General features: G+C 36.3%; 1 protein-coding gene across 10 annotated transcripts in view; it reads left to right on the top strand.

The window, feature by feature from the left end:
* Positions 1–17,271, top strand: part of NCKAP5 (NCK associated protein 5) — a 973,837-nt gene that overhangs the window by 359,442 nt on the left and 597,124 nt on the right. For 8 of the 10 annotated variants that reach the window (XM_038565025.1, XM_038565023.1, XM_038565024.1 and 5 more), the window contains one exon: positions 1,577–1,650. In XM_038565025.1, the coding sequence (XP_038420953.1) occupies positions 1,577–1,650 (74 nt within the window). Of the gene's footprint in view, positions 1–1,576; positions 1,651–15,525; positions 15,575–17,271 lie in introns of all 10 variants that reach the window. The other 2 variants (XM_038565032.1, XM_038565033.1) reach the window with 1 other exon arrangement.

Genomic DNA, 17,271 nt, shown 5'->3' with positions numbered 1-17,271 from the left:
AGAAACAAAACAGTAACTTTCACGGGCACCTTACCACGGGAACCATTGTACGCTAGTTCATCTAAGACAGATATACTATAGACACAGAGGAGGGTAGGCTAGATGTTCAAATAGAAAGTAGAAGAAATATCAGGTTCAGGATGAAACCAATCATCACAAATTTAAACATTGTATTTAGTTCCATAGTTAGCAACTGAAATTATTGCATATGAACTTCATACTCAGAAATCACTAATTTAAAAAAAATCCTATTTTATGACCTATGGACTTCTTTCTTTTTAAGATTTTATTTATTTATTCATGACAGACACACACAGAGAGAGATAGAGAGAGGCAGAGACACAGGCAGAGGGAGAAGCAGGCTCCATGCAGGGAGCCTGATGTGGGACTTGATCCCAAGACCCCAGGATCACACCCCAGCCTGAAGGTGGCACTAAACCATTGGGCCACTGGGGCTGCCCAACCTATGGGCTTCTATAAACCTGTGTTACAAAGGAATTTGTTATTTTTCAGAAATATCTCTTTAAAATATGGTTTGATTGAGAAGAATATAAAAATATACCTTGCTTTCATATCTTCTTAGAAGCCAGATTTTTTTCAGAGACAAAAAAAAAAAAAAAAAAAAACTCACAAAACCCCCAAAACAATTTAGACTATGTTTTTATATAAGGAGATAAAGGGAAATGGACATGTTTCATCCATGTCAACAATATGCCCAGTGAATAAATAAAGCATTCTATCTAGTTCAAAAGTAGCATTTTTACTAGGAGGTAATTATCATAAGACCGGTATAATCAAGTTCTGCATTGTCTACTTTATTCTTATTTTTCTAAAATCAGCAACATTGACTTACTTATTTTTTAAGATTTATTTATTCATTTTTAGAGAGAGCACATGTACATGCAAGTGTGAGCAGGAGGAGGGGCAGAGGAAGGAGAGAATCCTCAAGTTCAGACTCCCTGCTGAACAAAGTGCCCTACATGGGCCTTGATCCCAGGTCCCTGAGACCATGACCTGAGCTAAAATCAGGAGTTGGCCGCTTGACTGATTGAGCCACCCAATGTCCTTGGCTTGCTTATTTTTATATAGTTGAATATATGGACCACAATGTAGATGACTATGAAATTTACCTTTCTTCTGTGAATAAGAGGGTTTCTATGCTGACTCTATAGAACTCCAGTTCTCTGTTTATAGAATGATCTGATAATATGGAGAAAATATTTATCTCCAGGGAACTCTGTATATAAGTAACAGATATATTAATTCCTAGAACTAGAGAGACCAGGGATTATCTTGTCAAACATCTTTCCCTTAGGGCACCTGGGTGGCTCAGCAGTTGAGTATCTGCCTTTAGCTCAGGTCATGATCCTGGGGTCCTCAGATAGAGCCCCACATTGGGCTCCCTGCAGGGAGCCTGCTTCTCCCTCTGCCTATGTCTCTGCCTCTCTCTCTGTGTCTCTCCTGAATAAATAAATAAAATATTTTTTTAAAAAAATCCTATAAAGAGAAATAGAGTCTGAATGTTGGTGCCTATTGTAATGAGGCTTTATTTGTCTTTGTATGTCTGCATGTATAGGAATATATGGACTCCAATAAATACATTGAGCATCTTCTAACTCAGCTCGAGGAACAACATAGAAGTCTATGGAGGTGAGTGAAATCCATGTCTTTACCTTAGAGCAGCCCTGAGAGTTTTCATGATGATCATGGAGGCAAGGAGATGGCAAACTGTCTCTTCTTACACATGGTGTCAAAAGCACCTTTGGAAGCAGAAATCACCAGAGACTCCTTAGAGAATTGTATCCCTTTAATGAAAGTAAAGCAACAGTGCCAGAAGTTGTCCTTGAGTCAAGGACCTGCTCAGAGCCAGGAGGATGGTGAAAATCATGACACTTCGTTAAGGTCAAGAAATAAATTTGTCCAAGGTCACAGAACAAACTTATGTTGTCGTAACTACAATCCAAATTGTTTTAATCCTTGTCTGTTTCAAGATCAAGCTTTTTTCTGTAATTGAAAAGTTGAGTCTAGCTGCTTAAAATGTCTGCTTCTCTTCATATTAAAGGAGAATATTTTAAGAATGCTGTTCTGTAGGCCTCTCATGTTTAGTTTTTCTATGTGGTGGGTTCTGATTCTCAGTGAGGAAGTGTATAGGAGAACATTGGTGCAGGTAAACTGGAAAAAGAGATTAATATCATAAAAGGCATATTCTCAAGTTACTTGTTCACTAGTGCCTCTTGGGAATCGAAGCTGATTAAAATGATTGTGTTGTTATATTTCTAGATCTTTAGGGTCCATGTGATCATGCTCTGCATAGGTACTCCTATGGAATCTGCCATTCTTTTTCTAAATTACTATGGCTCATGGTATCTGGAATAAACCTGCTAGTATTTAATTACACGATGGCTCACATTGTACCAGAATTGTTTAATGTAATTAGCTTTCTCTCCCAAGGGTCAGTAAGCCCCTGAAGTCCTTTATTTCTTATCTCTTGGCAGCTGGAGGAGAGTGCTCTCTTTATACACAGAGGTGGCGGGTAAATATTTGCTAACCCTGTGGCCTTCTTGCCCAATCTCATCCAAATGTATCACCATCAGTCTTTGTACCAGGCAATGCTGCTCCTTCTTCATGTATCTTGTAACAAATCCCAATAACCTTGAAATTTGTCTTATCTCAGGGATGGTAGTTCTTGGTCAAAATGCCTAATAATTTCATGTGTTCTGTCTTTTATATTAGTTTCCCTGCCAAAAAATAGGACTGTGCTTCTAGCAATGGTTCTTCCATTTCTGTGCATGGAAAAACTGCTGATAGGATACTACAATACATAATTTTTAAGTCCACTTGCTGTTAGCAGACATAACGAACTAATTTTATATACCTCAATGTGAAACTGTTAGATGTGTTTTTGAGAGCTATACGTGGTGTCAATTAAGTTTTCTTTTGCTAATCAACATATTGTATTAATAAAGCCACAACAATGTATTTATAGTTATGTATCTTTTAGATTATATTTCTCATAGATCTCCTCCAAGATATAAAACATTATTTAAGTGAATTGTAACATTTTCTTTCAACCATTTATATAGGATATTTGGTTTTCCCTTTCTTTTAAAAGAAAAATATATACAAAAAATGATGAATACCATCTGATGAAAGAAATTAGAGTTTAATTCGGTCATTAAGTGTGTCTTATATACATCATTGGGGAGGAGTTATGATTTCATGGGTCTTTGAACCAAAAAAACCTGCCTGTTTTCCTCCTTTGGTAAGAAAGCTAATAAAAATCTTTTGATCTTTTTGGATTGGATTAAATGAAAATCCAATTTTTCAGGCATAGACTTAACCTAACATAAAGTAAGAGCTCAGAATTTTGTGTGCAATCACTTCTATTTTCCTTCAGAAATAGAATTATTGCTGCTGAAGAAGCAAAGCCTTATACATAGTGGCAGAAGATCTAATAAAAAAAAACTTCATTTGAATAACAATAAAGGGCAGTAATGATATTTCAATAGTCAGAAACTACCAAGGAGAAGATGGAAATGGGTAGTATTGAAAAGAAAATGAAAACCAATAATAGCAGATTTATATACTATTTATTGAATCATGAAATTATCTTTGGTTATATTTTATAAACAGATCTTGAGTGACTTGAAGTGGTAGGCTTTCTGATGGCTGGGACAATATCATAACTGCAATTCTAGCCAAATTGTTTTTGGGTGAAGGATATGCCAGTTACAGTGAGCAGCGCGGGGAAATTCTTTCTGGTTATAATTAAATTTTTAAAATACTTTCTTGAGTTAAAGTACAATCTATGATGCAAAGGATCACAGGAATAGCATGTCACGTATTCAAGCACAATTGGATTGTCTGAAGTTGAACAAATGTCCTCATAAGTCAGTATAAACTTTTTTCTGATTTGTATTATGCCTTTGATTTGTAGCTGCTGCAATTTTCACGGAGTGGGCTATTATCATTGCTGCTGATCTTAACTGATGGCCTTCGATTTATATTTTAACCTACATATAACTTAGACAAATCCTGAATACTTAGATGTTCCAACAACAATTGTATTCAGCATTAATTTATGGCCACAATGTTTAAGGATTGATCAAAAGCATTATAGACACATGGTATACTATTGCTACTTGCTTAATAATGAAAGAATGGGACCAATTGAAGATTTGATACAAGATCAGATACAAAAATAAGTCTTTCCTTATTTTCATGGAGATGGCTACTAGTCTTTAATAGGTTGTAGTTGTGTCTTATAGTATAAACATCTGCTGTGACACAAATACTTGTCCTAATTATACTCTCAAAATAACTAGTTATTTTGGTGCCCTGTTTAGTATTCTACCGAAATAGATATATAATCTGTCTCTAGTTTTCAAATTGCAAAAGAATCTGAAGTTCAAATATAGCTGTCTAAGAATGAGCAGTCATTTAGCTCAAAAAAGACACTTTTTGACACCAACAGAAAATTCTTATGAATTCATCTGAGTAGATTGAGTCAGAATCTAAAATCTAGTATAAGACTGGAGTACAAGTCTGGGTGGACCTACTTTGCTCTGCATCTCCCTGTTTGAGGAAGAAAACTAAAAATCCTCAGTGACAATTAGTTTAGTAGTAAATGTTGAAATGGGATGCTAAATTTCTCTATGTTTATTTGTTTTAATGTGGAAATTTAAGAATAGGAGAAAAGGCTCTTTTACACTTAATGTCTTTTAAATCATCTACCATTTCTGATTTGGTGAAATACAACTGACTGACAAGAGAGATGGTAAGGAAACAACTGCTTAAAATTCTTCTAACAATTGATAGAAATCTTTATCCATTCTCAGCTTCAAATTAAAAGAGTTTAGAACAAACACAAACAGTTGGAAGACACCAATTGAATTCATGAATATTTATAGTGTTAATGACACTTTCATATCACATGTGAAAGTAAGTGTGAAAAATGGAAGCAACATTAATACTATAGAAATAGAAAAAGGCCTGAAAGTTTTGGAGACTTGGACTCTTGGCCTGGCCTCCCCAAACTGGCCACGGGGTATCCTCTCTAGAATAAGTTTCCTTTTCTGTAAAAAGAATCTATCAGTAAAGCCAATATTTAAAATTACTGAACACTGAGATTATTTGAAACACATGGTGGTTAAAATAATACGTTTATATAACACGTACAAATACATGTTTAACCTTATTTTTCTCTAATTATACATCTGGATCATTTTATAGTATTTAATACATATATTGTAGAAAGCTTCCAAGAACATAAGTAGAAACCAGTAAAATAGCAGAAATACCTAGCAGCTTGCTAATAACTCATCCTGACAATATCCAAGTGTTCACCTCAGAGTTTCATGGCTTGAATTAGAGACAGTGTTATCAATAGTCTGTACATAAAGAATAATTCCATGCAGCCAAAATTAAATGAGAAGATCTGGTGAATACAGAGTGCCAGCTTCTAGACTACAGATCACAGATCAGAATCCCATTTGAAGAAGCTCTATGTAGGCTAAGGATTCTCAGTCAAGGCACTATTGACATTTGGGGCCAGACCAGTCTTTTCCTTGAGGGTTGGGAATAAGGTTGTCCTGTGCATTATAAGTTGTCTAGCATCATCCCTTGCCTCTACCCACCACATGCCAGTACCAAGCCCTCTGTGGAACAATCAAAAATGTCTCCAGAGTTCAGAATCCTCTTTCCTCCATGTTGAAGACTAGTGATCTAAATGATCTGTGAGCATTTTCTCAAGCACATTCTAAGAAAAATGAATATCCTTGGTCGATGTTAGAGGTGTTTTGTTGTGTGTGTGTGTGTGTGTATGTTTAAAATGAGTAACTCAAAAATAAAATAAAATAAAATAAAATAAAATAAAATAAAATAAAATAAAATAAGTAACTCTGTGGTCAAATTTGAGATATACTAGGTAAAATAGGTAAAATCAAGTTTTAGAATGTTTGAATTCTAGAACTTCTCAGAGCCATTTAAGTGGCTAATGTGTTATGAATTTCAAATATAGGATATAAAATAGAATTTTGAGTTCTTAAAAAAATCCTATCTTTCTTGCAGCATCTATTCTGATTAAAGCTAAAAGGAACATATTTTGGGAAATAGTAATCTATCCAGTTCAATAATGAAATATACAGAAACATTGTTGTAACTATTTCTTCCCTCTTACTTTACTTCACTGGTACTGGGATGGGTACTGTAATTGAAGATCAGCTAACAGTGTGAGAAGTCCAGGTTGTTAGTAAAAGGGGAATGGAAATATAGGAAAAGGGCAATTTCTAGTTCTTCACCATTTTCTTGAGGGGTAGGAAAATGAAAATTGCTCCTGGGGTAGCCCAAGCCTCAATACAAAACTCCAAGAATCTGAACTGCTATTGATTACAAGCTATGCTGGCCCTAATAAAGCATTTAACTTCTGCTTCCTCAAGGGGAAAAGTGATGGTTTCCTACATCATCAAGGGGAGTAAGATACCTAACTGAAAACCATATATAGATCTCTGGTTAATATAAAAGTCCCTAAGGCCTATCCTTTCCAGCAATAAAATTATAATTTTAATGTATACAAATATGAAAAACAAAATTACTTGAAGTATTGTTGACATACAATGTTACTAGTCTCAAGTGTATAACATAGTGATTCAACAAATCTATACATTACAAAATGCTCACCACCATTAGTTACCATCGGTGAGCTTACAGGATTATTACAATGTTGTTAGCTATAATCCTCATGCTGTACTTTACATCGCCTGTCTTATTTATTTTATAAATGAAGTTTGTACCTCTTGGTCCCTTTAACCTTTTTCACCCATCTCCCATCCCCTCTGACAACCACCATTTTGTTCTCTATGGGCATCTATTTCTGTTTTGTTTGTTCCATTTTTTAGATTCTATACATAAGTAAAGTCACATGGTATTTGCTTTTCTTTGACTTTTCATTTAGCATGATACCCTCTAGGTCCATCCATGTTGGTGCAAATGGCAAGATTTCATTATTTTTTGTGACTGAGTAATATTTCAGAGTGTATTTGTGTTTATGTATGTATGTGTCTGTGTAAAATCATATGTTATTTATCACTGGACACTTAGGGTGCTTCCATATCTTGGCTGTTATAAATAAGGCTGCAATAAACATAGTAGTACATGTATCTTTTTGAATTAATGTTTTTGTTTTCTTTGGGTAAACACCTAGTAGTAGAATTACTGGATCATATGGTATTTCTATTTTTAATTTTTTGAGGAATCTCTATAATGTTTTCCACAGTGTTTGCACCAATTTGCATTCTTACAAACAGTTCACAAGGGTTCGCTTTTCTCCACTTTCTTACCAAAACTTTTTACTTTGTTTTGATTTTAGCCATTCTGACAGGTGTGAGGTGATATCTCACCGTGGTTTTCATTTGCATTTCCCTGATGATGAGTGATGTTGAGCATCTTCTCATGTGTCTATTGGCCATCTGTATATTTTCTTTAGAAAAAAAGTCTATTTGGATTCTCTGCCCATTTTTAAACAAATTACTTGTGTGTTTTGTGTGTGTGTGTGTGTGTGTGTTGAGTTGTATAAGTTTTTAAAATAGATTGGATATTAACCCATTATCAGATATATCATTTGCAAATATCTTCTATTCAGTAGGTCAATTTTTGTTTTGTCAATGTTTTCCTTGGCTGTGCAACAGCTTTGGTATAATCCCAGGAATTTATTTTTCCTTTTGTTCCCCTTCCATGAGAAGGCATAACCATAAAAATGTTGCTAAGGATAGTGTCCAAGAGACTACTGCCTGTATTTTCTTAGTAGAGTTTTATGGCTTCTGGTCTCAGACTTAGGTCCTTAAACCATTTTGAGTTTGTTTTTTGTATGGTGTAAGAAAGAAACTGGTGGTCCAGTTTCATTCTTTTGCATGTATGTGGTCAGTTTTTCCAACATCATTTATTGAAGAGATTGTATATCCTTGTTTCCTTTGTCATAGATTAATTGGCCATGTGTCCGTTTTTGTGCCAATACCATATTTTTTTGATTACTACAACTCTATAGTGTATCTTGAAATTTTAGATTGTGCTACCTTCGGCTTCTTCTTTCTCAAGATTGCTTTGGCTATTTGCAATCTTTTGTGCTTCCAGAGTTCTTTAAAATAGAGTTTTACTCTTGCTTTCTGGTTTATCTATGATTCTTAGTCTCAGGAAAGAGGTAAGACAAAAAAAATGGACAAAAAGTATTTTATTTCCATGATTCAAATGCTACTTACCTTTTTTAAAAGGTTTTATTTATTTGGGAAAAGAGATAGAGATAGTTACAGAGAGCATGAGCAGGGAGGAGTAGGACAAGCAAGCTCCTGGCTGAGTAGGAAGCCCAACATGGGGCTGGATCCCAGGATCAATCCCAGGACCCTGGGATCATGACCTGAACCGAAGGCAGACGCTACACCGACTGAGCCACCCAGGTGCCCCTAAAAGGGTATTTATCTAAGAGTGTATACTGGAATGAAATGATCTATCTTCCAAATACTCATTCATGTGCTCCCTAATTTCAATATATTTACACACTTTGGGGGAGGGGGAGATAGTTGGCACAACTGCATAAAATTTATTTCGGTTCTAATCTTAATTTCTATAAAATGTGAGTGATATTAAAATTGCTTACTGAGAGGGTGTATGCTCTTACTCTGTCCCTGGCAAAAGAAGAGTCTTTCTTCGTGCTTTATCTAGAAATTGTCTTAGAGTTGTAGAATAGAATTAAGAAGCAAAAGCACATACGCCCTGAGAAAAGTAAAGCCCAGAGCTCTTGGAGATTTACCCTCTATGTATTTTGGATTTTAGAATCAAATTATCTAGGCATCTTAAGAATTAGCACATCTCTACCCTCATGGGGTTAATTTATGTAGACTAAGGAGATTCTGAGTATTAAACAGGTTGCCTTTGCTGTAATCATAGACTTCCACTGGGAGATCTTAATTGGCAACAAGTAAAACTGCTCTGCATGAATTCTTAATGGTGGACACCAAATAAAATAAGAACTGTGATTTGTTTTCTAAGTCCCTTCAGGAGAAAAAGAGGCTATCTCTGGGGGATAGAATGTGTAGCAAACAGAGAGAGCTCAGTGCTCTGTAATAGCAATAAAAGCTCTGAAAGGAAACCTCATGCTATGCCAACTCAATAAGAGCACATGGTCTCCCAGCCCTGCACCCCTGCCCCACTCTGCTGAGGTCAAAGGAGACCAGGGCCAGCACGTTTTACATTATCTCCCCCTCCTCTCAGCCCCTGGGATGGATTTCTAAATCATAGCTGTATTCTAGGGCAAGTGTAAGCATAAGGGCCACCCTGGAATCCCATCAATGTCACTTCTCAATTACCCACCAGGGGTTGTTTTAGAGATGCAGACAGTCTCAAACCCCTGCCAAGATAAGAGTATTGCCTGGAAGTCATGCCCTCTGCTCAGCATAGGGGGGAATAAATCAGAGCTCTGGAAATTGGGTATTGCCACATGCTTCAACAGTTAGGTCATCCCTGGACAGTACTCAGGGGGCTGGTGGGCTGAGCAGTATCCCAAAGGATGCTTACTATAGCCTGCTGCTGCTGCTGCTTTAGAGGCGCAAGGAAGCATTTAGGCTTCTTGTAGCTCTGAAGCCCTGGGTGAAGTAGCATTCTTGTCTTTAAGTTGAATTTTGTTCAGTAGCAAAAGGGACTAATAGAACTAAGTCCAGAAATTTATCTGGGTTAACTGAACTAGAAGATCATTGAGGTTCATATTTGACTTTGTACTTGAGGATTTATGAGCATAACAGTTTATTTAGGTGACCTGTATGCGATCTACATGTTTAGCTACTTAAGGAGTTGCCTGGTATTTGAACTCAGGTCTTCTAGGGCTAGGAGACATAAAAAATGCCACAGTAAAACTATATTAACTTTATACACATGATTTTCTCCTGTTTTTTTTTTAATCAAATTTATCCATCCTTTAAATTAAAGGACTATGTTAATCCAGCACAGAAGGTATGTTTAGGTCCTAACCTAATAAATATTTTAAATAGACGATTGAAAACCTTATGGGCCTCATCCCCTTCTCTTCACTCCAAATTGTGTTTGAAAGAAAATTCACACATATTTATCAAGATTATTCTATGGGGCTAGGTGGAGGCATCTGTAAAACAAGTTTTAGGAGACTGTCCTTCAGAAATCCAGAGGCTTCCTTGAGCAGGCAGTGTTTGATCTCACTCCCAAGGAGGAGCAGATGTGAAGACGTGAGGGCAAAGGAAGAATCAGTTACTGAATCGATGTGATTTGAACTGCCTTTAAGACTTTTAGGTATAAGTGCATATAAGATAATGAGAAATTCAGGTCTAGAATAAAGCATGGTATAGATGAAGACATTAGATGATCCTTCAAAGATATAAAATTGCCCCTAAGATAGCTGGGGAAGCATCCCCACTTGAAAGATGGATTTGCTGCCACAGGAAGCTTGAGTTGAATCATGTTGTATAAGTAGGTCCATGGATGATTCGAAAATAACTCTACCTCTCATTTAAACAGGTTTGTGTCCTTCAAAAAACACTCTCAAAATTTCCCAAAATATTATAATGTCAATTTGATTTGGGGGTCATCCAGAGAAATTTACCCCTACTTAATCTGAAAACATTTGGCTTCAAACACATTTGTTATTTTTAGGTCCATGCTTATCTTAATAGGATGGCAGGAACCAAATGTGATTTATTCATCTGAAATTAAAATAAAGAGCCTCAAGCAAGAGACATTTTATAGATTTATTTAGAGTAATAAAGATCCCAAATATTCCCTACTAAGTTGAAAGAAGAAAAACTCCAGCAGGCAACAATGTAAATGACCCATTCAATACAAATGTATGTGTTGAGGCTCAACTACACCCACAGTAGAAATGATGAAGTGTCTTTTTTTGTGGAAGGAAGAATGAAATGGGTAATTTACTCTGGCCTTCTATTTAATTTTAGTTTTAATGGAAAAAAATCACCAACTTGTTAGTGCTTGAGCATACTTGTGGGTTTTATTTTTTTTAAGAAATTGATTATTAGCATATAACTCTATGTATTTTCTATGTGGGCAACTCTGGAGTTAAAGGAAGTATTTTTTTTCTTTTTCTTTTTTTATTTGGTCATTCCCTTTGACCTTCTATATTTAGAGACCTAGCAGCAAGCAGGAAGTTCTAGTACCCTACTTCCACCCTCCAACTCTGGGGAGAGTTATCTGGGTCTCTCTGAAAAGAAGAAATCCAAACTATATTTTTTTTTCTCTCATAGGCTTTAATGGTAGCACATTGAATACTTTTGAATTACAAATTAGACCTCATAAATAATCCAACAAAGAGCTGAGGATGGAAATGTACCCTAGAATCAAAGAATCAGGAATAGGTTAAAATTGTAAAATAGTTGGTAGAGGCATAGTCTAGGTATCTCAGGGCAGAGAGAACTTCTAAGATACAGGGTTATTGGAGGTTGGCCACCTAGGGCTGGTTTCATGGCCCAGGAGCCCTCAGATGATTGCTTCATGGGAACCTGACTGATGATGCTCTTGTGTTCGATCTTTACTGAATGCTCACTGATTAAGTATCATATGTATATTTTCTGTGGAGATAATCCTAGATTTTCTGCGGCAATAACCATCTACCTGAGAGAGAAAGACCACTGCAGCTGTCAACTCAGCATTAATCCATTAATCCAATTTTACTACTAGGGGAGATCTCTTACTTAGACCCTAGGGATGCTCTGGTTTTGATTCATCCCCAAGGAGGACAACATTTAAGCAGAATACTCTAGACATTTGACAGTTGCTCTGTCTTAACTGGTTCCACTCAGGTAGTTCTCATTCACATATGCTTATTGTCTAATTTTCTTGTGAGGGCCAGTCCTACTCCTAGGGTCTCTGACTTGTAGAATAGAACCAGGTCTCATTCCTCCTGTCTCTTCATAGCACTTAGCTTAAGAGCTAAAACTTCAAATATGAAACTTCATTTACCTCAAAACCAAAGGGACAATTGGAAATATTTTAGTCAACTCTGTAACTTAGTGACTTAGTACATTATAGACACTCAAATCACTTTTCTAGTGATGGAAAGGATGAATGATGATTCAAGAAGAGAAATTACCAAGGGCTTATGTGTTCTTTAGGGATGAGCTTGGCTCCAATTATAAATCCAGGCAAGAAAAAAAGTCAAGAAGTCTAGTAAAAAGACATCTTATTCTATGGTATACAAATGCAAAAGAGACACACAATTTAAAGACAATTATTCTTAGGAAGTTAAAGATGGGGATGCTTAATAAAGATGTGCATGTGTTGTTAGTGATAGATACTGGGAAGGGTGGTTGTTTCACTAGACATTTATTTTATGCTTCTTTCAAGATGCAAACATATGATAAGCTTTAAGGCATATCATGTCTGCATGATGGGTGCATATACTGGAAAAACTTTAAATTGCTACTTCTGCCCCAATTTTACTCCCTTTATCTACCAATTGCATCTTAAGCTGCAAGTAACTTGACCAATGGAAGCAATGAAAGACTAATTTTGAAAGAAAAGAATTAAGAGACTATAATGGGTTAAAACAAATCTATGATAAAAGTCAATATCTGAAATAACAAGTGTTTATTTCTTTTCCACTTTGTGTAAAATGAGTTATAGAAAAATGTTAGACACATGGAATTACTTTTAAAAACAGAATCAGGGCTTGATCTTAAAGGCTAGAAATGGGGTCTTTGCAGAGGGAGTTGTAAGAATTTTGTTAAGATGGACATTCAGTCTAGACCAAGACACCTGCACCTCAATGTTTATAGCAGCAATGCCCACAATAGCCAAACTGTGGAAAGAGCCTTGGTGTCCACTGAAAGATGAATGGATAAAGAAGATGTGATCTATATATACAATGGAATATTACTCAGCCATTAGAAACGACAAATACCCACCATTTGCTTCAACGTGGATAGAACTGGAGGGTATTATGCTGAGTGAAGTAAGTCAGTAGGAGAAGGACAAACATTATATGGTCTCATTCATTTGGGGAATATAAAAAATAGTGAAAGGGATTATAGGGGAAAGGAGAGAAAATGAGTGGGAAATATCAGAAATGGAGACAGCATGAGAGACTCCTAACTCTGGGAAACAAACAAGGGGTAGTGGAAGGGGAGGTGGATGGGAGGTTGGGGTGACTGGGTGATGGGCACTGAGGGGGGCACTTGACGGGATGAGCACTGGGTGTTATGCTATATGTTGGCAAATCGAACTCCAATAAAAATATGTACAAAAAAAGATAGACATTCACTTTGAAGTCAGAGTGGGGTTCAGTGTAAATAAGAGTGACATACGCTTCCTGAGGGTGAATTTTAAAAAGATTAGTGGCACGGAAAACAGTGGGGGAAAATAAGGTAGGGTGACAAAAGAGAACAACCAGTAACTAAAAGGAAATGGCCATTTTATTAGCTAAGTGATTTAGATATTTGTAGTTACAAATAAGGGAGCCTAAATGTTCTAAAAGATTACTAATATCTACTCTAGTTGGGGCTGGCATTTGGTGGCTCAGCAGTGTAATCAGGGTCTCTGTTCAGATTGTTCGCTGACTGCTGTACTGTTATGAAGTTTGTAAAATTTCATCCCTGGTTCATTGCTTGTAGTGTACCCTTCAGGTCCTGATGCTGCCACTTGCTGTGTGGTCCTGGAACAGTCATTTGGACATTTGGCAGCTGGGTTTCCCATTGGTATGGAAAGGGGTAAAATAAGTGATCTCAGCAATCCTTTCTTTAGAGTTTACAGTCTATGATTCTTACCAATTACCTTAAGAGCTAGGAGATGAGGTTGGGAGAGAAGCAATAGATACACAGGATTGCTGAGTGAAAAGTGACCGTTTCTCTTCTTGAAAGAAGGCAGAAAATGATTTTTATGGAACTCGTTTGCTTTAAGCTCTAATTCTTGGCCTGCGTTTTGGCATGGAACCTTCCAAAGGTAATAAAACAGCATGCTGGCAGACCCAGGGCACCAGAGTAGGGTCAGAGTCTGTGACCACTTTCAAAAGGTTTTTCAGGAAATTGTCCTGTTGAATAATGTTTAAGTTTCCACAGAGGCTATGGGCACAGCATGGTGTAAAAAAAGTCAATTACACAATATTAATTTTTTTTTTTAAAAAGCAACTCTTGGGTTATGGTCCCTATTAAGGGAAATTGATTTGTTCTTATGACATCTCTTCAGTATTCCTTGGAGATTCACAGACTCACTGGATAATTGAAAGCCAGAATGTGTATTTTCCTGGATTTATTCATTTTTATTGTCTAACTGATTTTTCCTGTATCTTTGCTTTGGAAATGAAGATATAAATAGGGCCAGTTACAGAAGGCCACTCTAAAAGAGAAATTCTTTGGATCAGATACACAATTTAGGACATTGGCCTTTGGGAGCATTTGTTACCAAGATGATATAATTTAAAATGTATCAAAAGTCGCATCTATCTAAAAATACTTCTCCCACTGGACTTCCTAGAACTCTCATGCTTGAAATAAAGGAAATTGGGTATCCAGAAAATCACCCCTGAAATCTGTACTTGCCACCTGATGAGAGTGAGTCCTAACATTACTCTCTTAGTTCTTTGTAGTATGTCACCAAGGATTAGATTTCCAGATTAGAAACCTGTGGAAATCACAGTCCTGGAAATTTTTTTTTAGCCAAGTCAAGCATCTTTGTTTACTTACTGTTTTTTATTGAGTTATAATTGACATGCAACCTTATATTAGTTTCAGGTGTATAACATAGTGATTGATATTTTTTTTTAAATTGTATTTATTTAATAGAGAGAGAGAGAGAGAGAGGCAGAGACACAGGCAGAGGGAGAAGCAGGCTCCATGCAAGGTGCCCAATGTGGGACTCAATCCCAGGACTCCAGGATCACACCCTGGACTGAAGGTGGTGCTAAACCGCTGAGCCACCAGGGCTGCCCAGTGATTGATACTTTTATACAATATGAAGTGATCACCAATATAGATCAACTTATCACCTGTCACCATACAAAGTTATTACAATATTATTGACTCTTTTCCCTATTCTGAACATAGCATTCCATGACTTATTTTATAATTGGAAGTTTGTACTACTTGTTCCCTTCCACCTATTTCACCTGTTCCCTCCACCCCTCACAATTCTGGCAACAACAGTTTGTTTTCTATATTAGTGAATGTATGTATCTGTTTGTTTTATTCATTGTATTCATTTGTTTTGTGTTTTTAGATTCTATAGTAAGTGAAATTATATGGTATATGTCTTTTTCTGTCTGACTTATTTCACTTAGCATAATGCCCTTTAGGTTCATCCATGTTGTCACAAATGGCAATGCCTCATTCTTCTTTATGACTAAGTAATACTCCATAGCTAATATATATTTGAATATATATCTTATATACCCATTCACCCATCCGTAGACTCTTATTGCTTCCATATCTTGGTTATTTTAACTAATGCTTTAGTGAACATAGGGATAAATATATCTTTTCAAATAAATGTTTTCATTTTCTTCAGATAAATACCCAAAAAGTTGAATGGAAGAAAGAAAGCACTATTGGAAATGGTATGGTATAAATCTAAATATTTTAAAATCTAGTCACACATGTCTCTACCAACCCTGACCTCCTTTATTACTTATTATTCCTATACATACTCTCTCCCTCATTGTTCATGTCTCCATTTCAGACAAGTTGTATCCATCCTTCGAAGTACAGCCTAGGTCTTTCTCATCTATAACTTGTGTGGATTCCTCAGGGTGCCTGGACTCCATTTTTTATCTAATCCCCCCTTAACTTGACACTGTACCACATATGTACACATAATGATTTACATCTTATAAAAACTCTGGAATTATTCCATGTACCTTAATTTTAACTGTACAAATGTTGTCAGAACCTGGCTTTCCACTTCTGTTATTTATTAAATGGTGGCTAGCTTAGATTGAACATATTAAGTATTCAGCTAACACATACTAACTGATCCTCTTGAACACAACAATTATGAGCCCTGTGTGATATTCTTGCTTCACTGAAGCAAGAATATTTGTTTCAGATGTCATTTGAGGACATTACAAAGCAGCAAATGTCCAGAAAGCCAGTTGCTAAAATGGTATGATATGCAAAATAAATTAACCATGGTGCAAGAAATTAGGGATGTTTATTTGACAAATAGAAAACTAAAGGATTAGACCTATGATTGTTTGAAAACTCCAATGAATTGTCTTGTGGAGAAGGGATTAGCCACATCCTGACATATTCATGAGGACAGAACTAGCTAACCCAGTTGTGTAAGTGAGAACCTGAGAGTTGGCAGCTCAAAGGAATGTTCTGGTGCTTCTAGCCTCTAATGTGGAGGAGGGTGCTCTTGAGATAGTGAGCTTTTGACCCCTACGAGAGTCAAAGTGCGTGTTGAGGGACCATCTTTTTGATGTGGAGTGGATTCTGCTACACTAGCCAGGAATAGGCCAGCCACCCCTTCAAGCTAGACGACTCATCATCTGGCTTTTACTCTCTAGCCTCAATGCTGCCATCAGTAGCTCTCTTTCCTCTTCTGTATACCATCCCTTTTACGTATTTGAAGATAATTTTACATATTTGAAGATCATTTTAGTGTTCACTTTTCCAAAAGAAAGCAATGTAGATTCTTCCATGGTTCCTCATACGACTTACTTTTCAGACCCCAATTAATCATGGCCACCTACTACTGGACTTATTCTAGTTTGTCAGTTTCCTTCTTAACATGTGGGGCTCTGCTCTAAACATAATATATTTTATTATGACCAGATTACAAGTCTAGTTTCAGTCATCCTTTGAGAGAGGGTTATTATTCTAACTTTATGATTTCCCCACCACCACCACCCAGTGGTACTAATTGTTAATAACCTTTAGGCAAAATACCTAAAATTCCAGCATTGCATCATGCATATCCAATTACTCTCTTGTGGACTCAAAGAATATAAATCATTATTTCAAGAAAAGGCAAAGAGTGTTTTAAATTTAGAAAATCCGTTCTCTTTTCTTCCACTGCTCTTTTATTCCCTGATTTTTAAAATACCATGTCCTGTTTCACATCTTCTTTTATTCAATGCCAGGGCTTTATTTATGGTTAAGAGGTCAGAGCACAATTAATAATTACATGTAAATTAGGTCATCCCTGACCTTGGTGGAACTTTTATTGGCCAATTACTCTGGCCTTCAGAAGGGAGAAGGGAGTGAGTTTCAGATCATCACAGAAATGAACAATTATTAATTTAACAGTTAA

Source organism: Canis lupus, chromosome 19 (assembly GCF_011100685.1).
Source record: "Canis lupus familiaris isolate Mischka breed German Shepherd chromosome 19, alternate assembly UU_Cfam_GSD_1.0, whole genome shotgun sequence".
NCBI lineage: Eukaryota > Metazoa > Chordata > Mammalia > Carnivora > Canidae > Canis > Canis lupus.
The sequence above is the reverse complement of the archived record's forward strand: the minus strand, read 5'-3'. Positions and strand labels throughout refer to the sequence as shown.